Source organism: Pyrgilauda ruficollis, unplaced genomic scaffold (assembly GCF_017590135.1).
Source record: "Pyrgilauda ruficollis isolate IOZ18807 unplaced genomic scaffold, ASM1759013v1 scaffold43, whole genome shotgun sequence".
Taxonomy (NCBI): Eukaryota; Metazoa; Chordata; class Aves; order Passeriformes; family Passeridae; genus Pyrgilauda; species Pyrgilauda ruficollis.
In genome coordinates, this window is record NW_024525823.1 from 8,398,362 (window position 1) to 8,412,753 (window position 14,392).

The 14,392-nt window shown below is 42.5% G+C and overlaps 1 protein-coding gene across 2 annotated transcripts in view; it reads right to left on the minus strand.

Annotated features, from left to right (window-relative positions):
• Nucleotides 1-4,193, minus strand: part of CDK19 (cyclin dependent kinase 19) — a 122,022-nt gene extending 117,829 nt beyond the window's left edge. For both annotated transcript variants that reach the window (XM_041478042.1, XM_041478041.1), the window contains exon 1: nt 3,644-4,193. In XM_041478042.1, coding sequence (XP_041333976.1) covers nt 3,644-3,700 — 57 coding nt within the window. In that variant the 5' untranslated portion in view covers nt 3,701-4,193. The remainder of the gene's footprint in view (nt 1-3,643) is intronic.
• Between the last annotated feature and the right edge of the window lie 10,199 nt (nt 4,194-14,392).

Consider the following 14,392-nt stretch of genomic DNA (forward strand, 5'->3'; position numbering starts at 1 on the left):
AACTTGCCTCTCATATGAGGAGGAGATACAAGATGTGAAACAACTAAGCACAACATCATAGCTTAAAATGCAATCAAAGAGGCAGTAAGGAACGTAATGAGGAGAGGTAAGGCATGAAACAAAACTACATTTTCCTAACCATGACTGGAAAAGTTGCATTCTTTGCTTTACTAGACAGATGTGAATGTGTCCAAAATAACACTTAGCAAAAGTCAGCATGATGCTTTGAAGCAGTACACAAACAAAAAACTGTTACAGATTTTCCAGCTACATATAGAGCTAAAAACCTAATATTGATGACTGAATTGCAGTCATGAGGCTTATATCATGATTTCCCCCAAAGTCTGGTTTTAGTGTACATGAAATAAAGGAAAGGACATGAAATAAAGGACTTCTATAAATACCTATTTTCTACACCTTCTGGACTACAGAGGTATTAATGAAAGTTCTGTAAACCCAGGTGCCTAATTTAGCTAAATATATAACACAAGTAGTACTTCCAGACCTCATCAGACCATACAAACACTACTGAACTAAACAGAAGCTGCAGCTGCTCAAAATCTCTAAAAACATAATGATGCAGTGCATTCAAATGTAACACCAACATTGTTCAAATCTGACTATTTAAAAAAGAAAAAATCTTTTAACTTTCATAGAAACTAGTCAGCTCACTAGAAACATGCCCAAATGATATTCTTCTCTAGGCTGAAAAAGCCAAACTAAGCTGTTACTTTGTCAAAAAACTGCTTTTATGCACAAGCCATTCACAGAGATCTAAGCAACACAACCACTTTTTCTGCAAGCATTTTATCGAACAGCTTGCCAAGCTCCATATAAACACATTTTACTATTTCATAAAATTCATATGCCAACTTTTTGAAACATGAAGTGACAAGTTCTCAGTGGAATTTCTGCAGAGCTACAAGGTTCTTATTGCCCTCAGCCTCCTGAGACTGTAAATTAACTACATGAAGCAAGAAGCCAGAATCTTTCTCTTTTACACAGGAATGCCTTGCAAATTGGAAATACTGAAACAGTCTCTGCAATCAGCTAAAGAAAAATTCCTTTATACGAGGCTCAAAAGTCCCCAGTGATCAGCACACAATAAATATGCACCACTGCTAGATTTCTTTTGCTAATTTCTTTCATTAGGGACCCCTTAAATGTCATAACTAATGCTAAATATCCTCCAACTTGCAGATATACTTTAGCTAGGTGTTTACATAAGGAAGTCATCTCATATTAATAGTTTTAGTTGTTTTCTAATTTTTTCCTAAATTGTTCACATCTTTCTTTCACCCAAGGATCTGAAGTTACACAAAAGGAACTATGAGTGAACTCACCAATGCCATAAAATGAAGACCAAGAAAAAAAGAGAAAAAATAGGCCACTTTCCAAGCTTCTCTGAGTATATAGTATAGTTGAATTTGTGCCATGTTATATTACACGTCAATCTATCTGACAGCACTGAAACTTTGCACTTCCTTTTACCAGTTAGTTGTCTTACTGCTCAAGGTCTCCCTTTGATTATTCCCAGCTCTGACACATTAGCTATCTTTTTATCATATTTACTTTTGCTTTACTACCCATTTGCATTTGTCGTATTATTGTAGGGATTTTGAAGACATGTTCTTTATGGTGCTTTGTAGCAGCAATGTAATTCCTGTGACAGCTTTCCTTTGCAGATGATGGAAATGAAGAACATCTTGTTTTAGCTTACATCAAATTTCTTTCTTTCTTTCGTAAAACAGTAAACCCAAAGCTCTGCCTTTATTTATACTGTTCTTACAAGCAGCAATTTTAGGGTTACTATATCAAAGAACAGCAACAAACATTTAACTAGCCTTTTTGGTGGTTTTATTACCCCTTCCTTTCCTTATTACCGTTTTCTTCCTATCCCATTTATGTTTTAGATGCATATATATAAAAATTAATACTTAGGAAAAACAAGCAACCATGATCACTTAATTCAAAAATACTGGAAGAGCTCAGTGGCAGCTGTAATACCTGGAAAAGCTTTGATATTTCAAGTTAGCTATGCTCTAGTGTTCCTAAGGCTGCAGAGCAAGCTAGTCAGAATCAGAGCTCATTTCCTGGTATTTAATCCTTCACTGGAATTAGTGTCTACCTTTCAGTTATTAATCACTTTCATGCTACAACCTCCTAATTCAGAGTTTAAATTTCCAAGACACAAATAAATGCCATTTATTCCTACAGAAAAATCCCTAGACTTCTCTACTAATCTAAAGCAGCAGTATTTCATTAACCAGAAATTAACTTCAGAAATTTTATTTAAGAGTTGTCATTTTTCCACATTCAGTCTCTTCTTTTTCAAAGTTTCAGTTGGCTATAATGAAAGGCTATTCCCTTTAGCATTCTGATAGAAAGGAATCACCTCCAATTCACAGGCATATTTTATCCAACCTTACAGAATGTTTAGAACACTCTGCAAACACAGCCTATGTTCATGCACCAGGCACACACTACAGTGAAAAAGTGCTCAATGGCTCTTCAGAAAGCAAAGGATTCCATTTGGAACCCACACCTGCACAAGAGCCTTGCTCTGGCCTCAGGACTGCTCCCCTTCAACAACTGCATAGAATCCCAAACTGCAACCCTAGCTTCCCACTGCTCTCTTAACTACAACACCATGAAAATGGCATCCGTGCAATACCTATCCCATGGTACCAGCTTTCCCCAGAGAAGAAAAGAAACCTTGCTTAGCCAACACACATTGGCTTAATGCCTAAAGGACCTCTCTGGATCAAGCCACCAGCCAAGTGTTTGGGGACAGGGACTTGTATCCTGCTCTCTCACGGGAAACTGATGGAAGCACACCTGTGCATAGGTACTGGGCAGCAGCCACCTGCTCTGCCTACAAGGAGCGTCCCGGACTGGCCATCAAGGCAAGCGTGCCCGGGGTGCCTGGGGCTGGGGACACACCAGCGACCAACACACACCGCGGGAGCTTCCCGGGCCGCTCGGGAGGGAGCAGCCGGGGAGGGGCCGTCGGGAGCCAGGTGCTCCTCCCTACTCAATCCCCTGCAAGTAATCGGAACAGAACGTCAAATTACGAACGCGGTCACACAAAAGACGAAAGCGACGACCTGGAACACGGCGTGTAAAGCAAAGGCGACCCCAGGGCACAGCCCGCTGACACCGCAGCACCAGGGATGGCGGGGGGAAGCGGGGCAGAAAGGGACGAGCTTTAGGTTGAACGCTAGGTAGGACTGCTTACATAAAGGGCGATTAGACATTGGAAAGGGCTGCTCAGGGAGGCGGTGGTGTCCCCGTCCCTGGAGGTGTTTCAGGAAAGACTGGATGTGGCGCTTAGTGCCACGGTCTAGTTGAACATGCTGATGTTCGGTCATAGGGTGGACTCGATGATCTCAGAGGTTTTTTCCACCCTATCTGATTCCGTCGCTCCGAGCAGCCGAGCACCGATGCGCGGGGCCGGGGCACCGGGGCCCGCTCCCGGCGCGGGGCGGGGGATACCGGGGCGGGCTCCGCGCTCCGGCCCCCGCGCTGCCAGAAACTTTCCGAGGAAGGAGGGAGGGAAGGAGGGAGGGGAAGGAAGGAGGGGAGGGCGCTGGTGCGGGGGGGTGGGGGGGTGTTGGAAGGGGGTTCTCGGCGCGGCCCTTACCCGTCCTTGCGGCGGGCCTTGTAGACGTGCCCGTAGGTGCCTCTGCCCACCTTGCATCCCTCGTACTCAAACAGGTCCTCCACCCGCTCGCGCTCGGCCGCCAGCTTCGACTTGAACTCGTAGTCCATGTCTCGCCCATGGGCGGGGAGGGACGGGCGGGCAGGGGGACGCGGCGGCCGGATCAGCACCCGCAGCTGGCGGAGCCCCCTCCCGGCGCCGCCATGTCCGGGGCTCGGCGGGGGCGGCGGGCGAGGGGGACGGTGGGGGGGGCGGTTTGTTTTTGTTTTGGTTTGGGGCTTTTCGGCGGGGGGGAGGGGGCGCGCTCCGCCGCCGCCACCCGCTTCAACTGTGCTCCTCGCGGCGCGGCGCGCGCGGTGCCGGGAGTCGTAGTGCGGCTGCGGGAGCCGGCCCCGCCGCCGCAGGCGGGACGCCGTCGCGGCAGAACTACAATTCCCGGCATGCCCCGGGTCGCCCTGGCCGGGCGGCGTCGGCGCACTGCCCTCTCCGGAGACACCGGAGCGTTTCAGCGGCCGCTGGGAACTTGCTGACTCTTCACATTGCGCGCACAGGCGGGAGCGGCGAGCGCGGCCGGACGCGGCGCCTCTGGCTGGCAGGGAGCGAGGGACGGCCGACCAGAAGAATAGACGGTGGACACGAACCCCATGCTGCAGGGCTCCGAACAGTGCAGCGACTTGTTTATCTCGCCAGCTGCCATTCACGGTCCGGCCCCGCCTCCCTGTGGGATGCTGCCCTGTGATTGGCCAGTGCTGCCCCGCCGTGCGGCGGGCGGGGCCAGGCCGGCCCCAGGGCTGTGGCGCTGCGGGTCCATGTTGGGAGTGGGGCGTGTTGTGGGGTTCGTGCAGTCGGATGCTGCTAAATAAACGGATTGCTTGCAGAAATGCGGGGCACATACTGTGTTTGCGCTCACATACAAACCAGGCGTACTGCTGCGTCTTTAGGATCCGATGCCGTAGGAAGGCTGTGCCCCTTCAGCCCCGAGGAGAGAGGTTTTTAGACAAACGCGGCGCTGCTTTGGGGTTCAGATTTCATCACAGTACTTTGAGAGCACAGAAACATTCAGGCCTTTTAATGTTATGTCTCGGTGTCTCGAAGATTCTTCTTTTGAGAAGCGTTGCTCAGCAGGCTTACTTGCGTTATGGAAGTGCCGGGCAGAGGTGTCTGTATGAAAAGTCACACAGTATCAATCGGGTTGGAAAAGGCCTCTGGTGTCAAACCCAGTCTATGACCAAACACCACCATGTCAACTAGACACCGTGGCTTCAAGTGCCGTGTCCATTCTTTCCCTAAATATCTCCAGAAACTGTGACTCCACCACCTCTCCAGGCAGTTCGTTCCAATGTCTAATGACTCCGTCTGTAAAGAAATTCTTCCTGATATCCAACATAAACCTCCCATGGTGCAGCTTGAGATGATCTCCTCTCATCCTGTTGCCTGGGAGAAGAGGCTGACCCACACCTACAGCTTCCTTTCAGGGAGGTATAGGGAGTGTAAGGTCAACCTTGACCTGACCTTGTACAGCCTGCAGGTCACATCCCACTCTAGAAGCAAAGTCCCCACCTTGTGTGTTCAACCTTAGATTACTCCTGCCAGCAGCAAGTGAATGAAAAAGAATTTAGAGGAGGGGAGAGTAAAAATGGCATCTCTCCATACACAGAAACTATCTCAGTTCATCACCTGCTCTGCCAGCATTACCACAATGGAAAGTTTTTTCCACATGCTGGATGGGAGGGGTAGAAGAGCTGATGAGAAGCTGTCGTTGCTGACAAAGCACAGGGAGGTGTCAACTGCACGATAAGGTACGGTGCTATATGTGATTACTAGTGCATAGCTAAGTCGTGAGGTCATAGCCAGAAGTTTGTTTCTCAAGGAAAGGCAGGAGTGTAACCATTTTGAGGTGATTATTTCTTCCAGAAGGCAATAGATGATTCAGAATTTCCCTTGGGACAGGTAGCTAGCAACTGAAATTCTCAGAAAACTTCATCACTCCTTTACCAAAGTAATATTTTCCAGAGAACTGCAAGTGCTTTGCTTTGCAGTTGCAGATGTGGATCTTTCTGAGCAAGGCCTGATCATGAGCTGGCTATTTTCCTGAACAGGAGAAAGAACACCATCGATCTTTCAGTGTCAACATGAAATACATTTACTAAAATTAGAGCTAACTATTTAAATTTTGCAAAGTGTTCACATCTTTGGTCACCTAGTAATCAAAACCAACGCTGAGAAGAAACGGACACAGACATAAAAAAGAAAACTTATCTGTAGAAGGTTATTTTACCCAGATTTATTCTGGCAGTTTTAACATCAATAGGAATATGGACTACTTTGCTGTTGGTAATAATAAACTCTTCAAGTAGTTCCCATTGCCCTCTTTGACCAAGAGAAATAGCCATTATTTCCCATTTTCACCACTAAGGCGTTTGTTTTTACTCTTTCCATTTTACAATGTACTGATGAGACTGTCTTTTATTTTAATTTGTCTTAAGTCCACAGTGCTGGTGAGGGAGGGCTAAGAGAACCCTCATTATGGTAACCTGGCACTAGTAAGCCAAGGCAGTATAATTTCACCTCCACCTTATACTGTACACAGCTCCCTAGTGTTACAAGCAGCCATTTTATCCTTTCTTCCATAAATTAATTGTGCTTTGCCAGTAAATATTTTGGCCCTCACTGCTGCTGCTGGGAGGCTGTCCGAGAGAAACCTTTCTAACAGCTGGAAGCCTTTTAAAAATGTCAAACCTACGTTTCCTTGTGACCAGTACCAGCTCCATCTTTTCTTCCTGTGCAAATACTGTCCTGAAGTAGCCTTTCCCGCTCTCCTGTGTGTACCCCTGCCAAAAGTATTTATAGACAGCAGTCTCATCCCCACACAGCCTTGATTTTGCTGGACTAATCAAGCCATGCTCTTCTCATTCCCCTCGTGAGCCCTGCCAGTGGAGGCTGGACCGGTACAAATCAGGTAGTGAAAAACACAGAACGGGATCTGTGCCCTGATTCCTTCTCTCGTGACTCAGCCCCACTTCTACTTTCTGAAGCCGTATGTGGGCCACACAAAAGCCACTAAAAATGCAGAACCAATTAAACAGCTTCAAGCACAGGCCAGCTTAGAAGCTGCTAAGAATGAGGCTGCCATCTCATTCTTGCAGAAGTTTCATTATGGTTGAAAGATGGAAATGGGCACATTTGTTTTTTCTTGAGATTGGAGTATACAGCAGGATTCTGTTTCAAGTTCATAAAGGTGGAAAAAACTGTGTGGTCACAGGCTGTCAGACGTGCTGGAAAACAGCTCCCTGGCATCTCCTCTCCAGGTGGTTCCCAGAGGAGAAGCAGCAGCCAGCAGCCATTTACAGAGCAGTGACAGCAAATTGTTTGAGAGAAAGAGACAGAAAAATACTGTGACGTTTCCATTGCTCTTCCAAGTTAGTGGAACAGTTGTGATACTAGTAACACATATTTAATAGCATTCACGTTTTCTTTTAAAGTGTTTTACAAATTGTAGTATTCATTTCTGGTCAGAAGAGAAATGACTGTAACATTTTTAATTTGCAGTGCCATATCATTTGTTAATTGTGCTGGTGCAGAAAGTTTGAGTAACCCTAGCAAAGAAAACAGAAAATTATGGGGCTGCAGATTGCAAGCAGTACTTTTTTCAGCCTGCCAGCTTAAATGAAGATGCCACATTGTCACTCATTAGAATCACCACGTCTTCCAAATCTCAAGTCACTGTGGTTAAGTTTCACTGGAGGTGAAAGATATATCAAGCAAGACTGAAAGTTGAGGAATTGAGTATCCTCAGCAGATCTCTAAACACTTCTCCAACACAGATGAGTCATGAATTTCTAATGTAAAAAGGAAAAATTTGTTTTTTAACACTTCAATGTCAAGAAGGTGATACATGCAGAACTTTGTTCTTCTTTGTAGATTGCCTTGCATTTAAAATACACTCCTATTTTCTTTCCAACAATTTTCATTCCTTGGCAATCGCTTAGAATTCTCTCTTCACTTGTTAGTGAGACCAAAAGATAGGTGGTGGGATTTTTTTATTTTTCTTGGCCACATTTGGAAGTTGCAGCACTTTTTCTTAATTTGCTTTCTTTATACTTGTTAATCTAATGGAAAATTTTTGATTCATAGGGATCAAGATAGCATTTTTTCCAGTAGAACTTGAGTCGGATATTAATAAATACATGCACTCAATGTTGACTTCTGTCTGTCACATTTAAAGCCAATGTTGCTTCACTTCAGAGTGGAAGGATCGCTCTCAGAATTCCAAGGGATACAAGCAGAGAAACCTTAGCATGAATGGAGGTCTCATATGTACTGTATTATCATCTCTTCATAAGCAGAGGAAAAACTAACAGACCTGTTTCAGAATGTGTAGAGGTATACTTGGGATTTTTAAACATATTAGTGTCGGTGTGAAGAGCCTAATGAAAGTGGGACAGAATACCAGAAGATTTCTAATAGGGATAGATTAGAAAGTCCCCAAATGATTTATATCAACTCAAGTTCATATGTTGTGATTCCCAGTAAAAGTCTGAATTTTGGAATCTTTTATGTCAATTACCTTCTAAATCCCTATAGTAAAAGTATTAACCTTATTATATTGGTTTAAAAAAACAAAGTACATAACTAAGGGGCTCTATCACATTTTACAGTAAATCTAGAGAGCATGCTAGGAGTGAAAGAAGGGAATGCTGACTTCTGCATTCATGATATAATTCTTTGGCTAGCTCTGTTTTGTTGGGGGTTTTCTAATTCATTTTTATAGTACTATAATCCAAATAGTACTAAATGAGAAACCTTGTGCTGCTTTTCTTGAGCATAATCCAAGAACCTGGTCCCAGAATAGTCTGTACTGCTTTACTCCATGTTAAGAGAACCCTTGCAAAAGCTATTCCCTAGCTTCTCTTTACAGACTAGCAAGTATGAACACTTACTTGACAAAATCAAGGTAATTCAGAATTCAGCAAGTAAAGAACAGTGGGAGACAGCAAAGTAAAATAGTTTTTTATATGAAATAAAGTGGTTAAAGTGAGTGAATTAAAATGAAATAATTCTGCGTTGCTCACTGTGCTAGAGTTCATCATTATGCCTCTATACCTCAGCCTTATTGCTCAAGCAGTGTAACCACATGTACATCTTTCTTAGGATATCTACTTACTCCCTGTGAATTGTGAAACAAGATACACAAGCTTATTTCATTTAGGGAGCAGCATGCAATATTGTGGGCTGGCTTCAGTTTGACAGAAAAAAAAAAAAAAAAAAGCCAGAGATTACTACTAACTAATGCCTTTGTGTTCACATTTGAGAATCAATATGACAGCTGGTTTAGAAGGCAAACCAATACCTCCAAAGCAGAGATTTAGCGAAAGTCTTGAATTCCAAAAATGTAGAAGTTGCCCATAATTATGGAGAAAGCATAAACTCTAATTCCAAATATAGCAGCCTAAAATTTCATCCTTTGGAGCTGCACAGTCAGTGTAACTGAGTTTCCTTGTCTTCATTGGTATACATGGTTTCAGTCTTCCTGCATTGTTGGCATTCTCATTCTAGCACTATCATATTCCATCCACTGTATTTCCTTGCCAGTCATTAAAGGTTTTGGAAGTTAAGTAATTCTAAACTTGGCATTCGAATCCACTGGAAAAGACAGTACCATGTAATGAAAAAGGAAAGATGTTTCTTTGCTCACTCTTGAAGCATATAAATGAGAATACAGCTAAACTGCTCTGATAGCTTTCTGCTGTTAAATTCATTCCCACAGAAGAAGTAGAATTGTGCTAAAAGGATAACCTGAACCACATTGAGTTCTACTCTTAGGTTTTCAACTTTTTCCTTGTATGTAATAAGGTTTGGCAGAATCCATCCTAAATGCAAGCTACAGCTATAGAAAAATATTTGATGACAGGTCTATACAATGGACATCATTTATATAGAGAGAATATATATTATTCTTTAGTGTTGTTCCTAGCCAATCAGATTCTGATGCCCTATTACAAATATTTTCAACAGCAAATGTTCATAAGGGCATCAATAAATCATCTTAGGGTAGGAGACGTGGGAAAGGAATAACAAACACCAGTTGTACCAAGTGAGATGTATAGATGGGAAAATCTTTGAGTGATGAAGACAATTACATAATCAATTATCTGAAGATACTGTGTAGTCATTAGACTAAAATTAAAATAATTAGATTTTTTAAAGAAAATATCAGATAAATCTCTGTCAGAAATTTTGTAGGTAAGGTAGCATTAACGTGATGAGAAATTAGAGTTCTTGTTTTTCTTTCCAGATCTATTTTCCCATGTCTCTGTTATTCTGTATAGCACAAGAAGGACCCTCAGTTCATGGACTAACCAGTTAAAAGACAAAACACAAAAGTAAACTGTGAGTTTTCACGACAGAAAGGTTATCCCATGAGGATTCATACCTGACACTGAGCTGTTCATAAATGAACTGGGAAAAGGCACCAATGATGATGTGACAATGTTTGAAGAACATATATAGTAATTCAGATCTAAAGCTGATTGAAAAGTACTGTGAGAGGCTTCTACAACAGTGTGAGCAGTGGTGGTTGAAAAGCAGTATTCCAAAGCACAAAGCAGCATAATGCACAAGGGGATAAAAAACATACAGACATGACAAATTCTAAAAGATACTGTCAACCAGGAAAAGCCTTGCAGTCACTCTGAGTAGTTCTATGAACAAAGTTCAGTGCTCATAAGTGACTAATAACACGAGAAAAATGACCTTCTTTAGGAAAAGGATAAGAAAACATAATGTAAAACATATTTATAGTGCAGTGCACTACTTGCATGTTGCTTTCAGTTCTAGTTACCCCATCTCAAAGTCCGTATAGTAAGGATTACAGTAACATTCAGGATTGAACAACCAAAACCCAGAAAATTGAAATGGCAAAATACAAATACATTAACAGCTTTTAAATACAAAATACTGGCACTGTCTTAGCAAGTCTGCAGTACTCAAATTACTGGAAGATGGGAAGGCATACAGAAGGGATTATTGCTACCTCCTTGCCCTTTTCAGATACTTTTTAAATCATGTGCTCATTGGGCCTCTGGTCTTGTCTACTGCAGCCATTCTTATGATCCTGTGGGGAGAGGCTAAATACATTTGGATTTGTTAACTGGGAGGATAAATGATTTGGGGGAGGGGAGGTGATAAATGGTAAAAATTAAATTGAGACAAAAGGCATATTTGATTAATTTTGTGTCATTTACAACTATTGTGTACTATGGTCCAGAGGAAACTTCCAGCAGAGGAATTTACTGGAAAACAGTTTGTTAGAATATGAGGAGCTATGCTAACAAAAGAAACAAGTGATCCAAGAGCTAAATCCCTCCTGCCTGTGAATGATTTTGTGTAACTGTGGTGGAATTAGATTTAGAAGAACCTAAGAACTCCTATGCTGAGAGCCTCAGTATGCTGCTGAAGTTCTGGTTTTCTTATTTCCACCCTAATTTTATTATTTCCTAACTCCATCTGTGCCTCAGTGGCAAAATCCTAAATTATCTAGATTCCAGAGCTGTATTTACAGCCAAATAGGAAATGACAGCATTGGCTGCTGGCTCACAATGCTGAAGAAGTTGAGCAACTCTGAATTTTAAAAGAAAGCCAGATGGTCTAATGAGAGTAGAAACCAGAAGTTCCATTGTCCTGCATGGTTATATTTCTTTGGGGAGCAGGTTTTCTACCTGTAATGCAAGGTAGAATATTTTCCCATCTTTTGGAGAACTTTAATGTAAAAGTATTACTAAAACTATCACTTAGCTTTACTAGCTCTGTCCATCAACCAGTAAAAAATTTGCACTCAGTCAAATTTCAACCAGCCTAAAAAAAAGAACTGACCAAAATCTTTTTGTACTTCAGGCTACAATATTGCCAATACAAATCAGAAAAAAATCTCCTGAGTCAAATTCCTGTTGTTAATGCCATATATAGAAAAGACTTAAGTTCTGACTGCTGAAGAAAAAATATTTTTTAAACCCTTGCTACCAGACCTCAAAAATTTTATTGTCAAACCCCTACAGTGCTTTTGGCTGGATGAAGTATCAAGGAGAAGGTGACTGTGGCCTCACAGAAAATGCAGAAACAAGACTAGGAGCATGGGGATGATGCACTCACAATCACCCTTACTACAGAACATGAATGCCCTTGTTGCTAACTTCTTATCACTTGCTTCTGTCTTACCTTCACTCCAATTTTCCACAGTCACTCTGTAAAATTAGAGCAATCAAAAATGTTAAATCAATGCACCTAAGCTGAAGTAGGTTTAACTTCCACGTTAATATTTCCTTGAAGAATGAAGTGCCCTTGCTTTCCTGTAGCCTCTGGTAGTATATTGTATCTGGTTGGGAGGGGGTTAAATTTCCTCACAGCAGCCTGTGTGGTTTTGTGTTTTAGATTTGTGGCCAAAGCAGCGTTGATAACACACCCGTGTTTAAGCTACTGCTGAGCAGAGCTCGCACAGCATCAAGGCCTTCTCTGTTTCTCACTCTGCCCCCACAGCACGTAGGCTGACATGAGCTGACCAAAGAGGTCCTGCACGCTGTGTAACATCACGCCCAGTTATGGAACTGGAGGGGAGGTTTTGCAAAGTTGCCATTGCTTGCAGACTGGCTGGGCATCAGTCTGTTCGTGGGAGGTGGTGTGTGCCTTTCCATCACTTCTTTTTCTTCGTACTTTTTTCTTTCATTGCCTTATGAAACTGTCTTTTTCTTGACCTGTGCCCTTTTCTTGCTTTTGCCCTTTCAATTGTCTCCCCCATCCCACCTCAGGGGGAGTAAGGGAGAAGCTGGGTGGGTGTTTAGTGGCTGGCCAGGGTCAACCCACCACCCACAGAAAAGCTCTGAGGAAAGAATGAGGAGGAAGTGGGATGCATCTTACTGGACTAATTGCTTTGCCACAGCTCTCTTCTTCAGTGCTGTAGGTGGAAACAGCCAAATTCTTATTGTTAGGGACTTGGTGGTAGAAGTTACAGTTCATTTTTTCTTTCCCATCTGCTCGTGCCACTAAGAAGGCAGTATGGATCTCAAAGGGATTAACAAGCCAGTAATCAAAAGAAAGTGCTGCTTCTTCCAACCTTTAATGCAGGCATAGGCAACCTGTAGCTCATATGTGGCTTCTGCAAGACCTACACCAAATGACAGGCAGTGCAGCTGTGGAAGTTCCTGCACCTTCTGTATGTCCAGCTGTCATGAAGAGCAAATAAATTGAGGCCAGTAAAGCCAAAATTACCCTGCCACCTTGGGCACAGCTCCACTCTCCAGCAGAATCCTTACCAACAGCCTATAATGTCATTCTAAAGTTTGACCTCTCCTTAGTGTCATGGGGTGTCACATGAACTTGAGCTTTCATCTCTTATCTTCCTTAATCTTAATGTTTTGTTTGATTCTGCACAGACCCAGTCTGGTACCATGACATTCAAACCAAAATTTCTCCCTGACTGAAGTTTTTCTATTGATGGGTAAACCTGTGGTAAAACAAGCTCCTCCAGTAACCCTGAGACTTCTGAGGAACTGCAGGAATTTGGATTCTACACATGCATGAGCTTTTCAGGACTGTTGGAAAGCAAAAAAAAAAAAATTAAAAAAAAAACCAAAAAAAACACCAAACCATTGAAAGGGGTTTTTTTTGTTTTTTTGTCATCTCAGAGTAAGGAGACTCAAATTTTAGGAAGTGCATTTAGTACACTCTTTAAATAGAGCTTCAATAGTAAGTTAACAGAGACATATTTAACTCAGAGTCTGTTTCAAACCACTTTGTTAGGAAAGTGGAAAAAATGCATCACATGTTTCAGTTCTTCTGGCTATAAAATAGGAACAATCATCTTTAGACATCCTTAATAGGGCTGTCTCAAATCTAATTGGTAACTGTGGGCACTCTGAGTACCAACCATTCCTTTATTAGTCCTTTCCTTAGTAGTACTTTATTATTGAAAAATTATAGCTGCTAGCGCAAACAAAGTTTTCTTCATAAAACCCACTGAGTCCATCACTTGCAATGGATTCTCTGGCATGAGACAAAACACTGGGAGCTGTAATTTCATCATGCTTGTTGTAGAAGTAAGCATGCTTGAAATAGAAATATTTGTGCTATCAATGGTAACAGAAACAATAACAGTAGACTGGCATCAGTTTACCAAGCTGTTCTCAGTAGTGAAATCCCAACCTTTGTATGTAATGAACTGGATGCTTAAGGGAAAGAAGATAAAGTAAGATAAAGAAAATTTGTTGAAATGGTGGCTGTTGTGCTGGTTACACTAAAAACCCATTTTGGTTCTAAGCTCACTTCAGTCTGCTTAATTTTGATGTGTTGCTTTTGACTCTAGTCACTTCCAAGTAGAGATCAAGTTCTGCTCTTAAGAAATGGAAAGCCCTGGCTTCTTTGGATCTGTGCCCCATTCCTTATGCTTTCCCCATGTCCACACCTCAGGTTCACTGCCCATCATCAATCTTCCCTTCCCCCAGTGCCCACAGCTCCTTCCTCCTGCCTCTCAGCTACCAGCTGGGTGAGAACCAAGGGGCTGCTTTTGAGCTGAACTTGTGCTGGCTGCCAGCAAACCCAACATAATAAATAACCTTTGAGCTCAGGCAGCAGCCTTTCAGTCACAGTAGTAATTTGAAGGAAGTAGTCTTTCCTTTACTGAGCTGTTATGTTTCTTAAAACTTGGAGGAACTTCATAGCTTGAAGTTTTCTGTTTCTGAG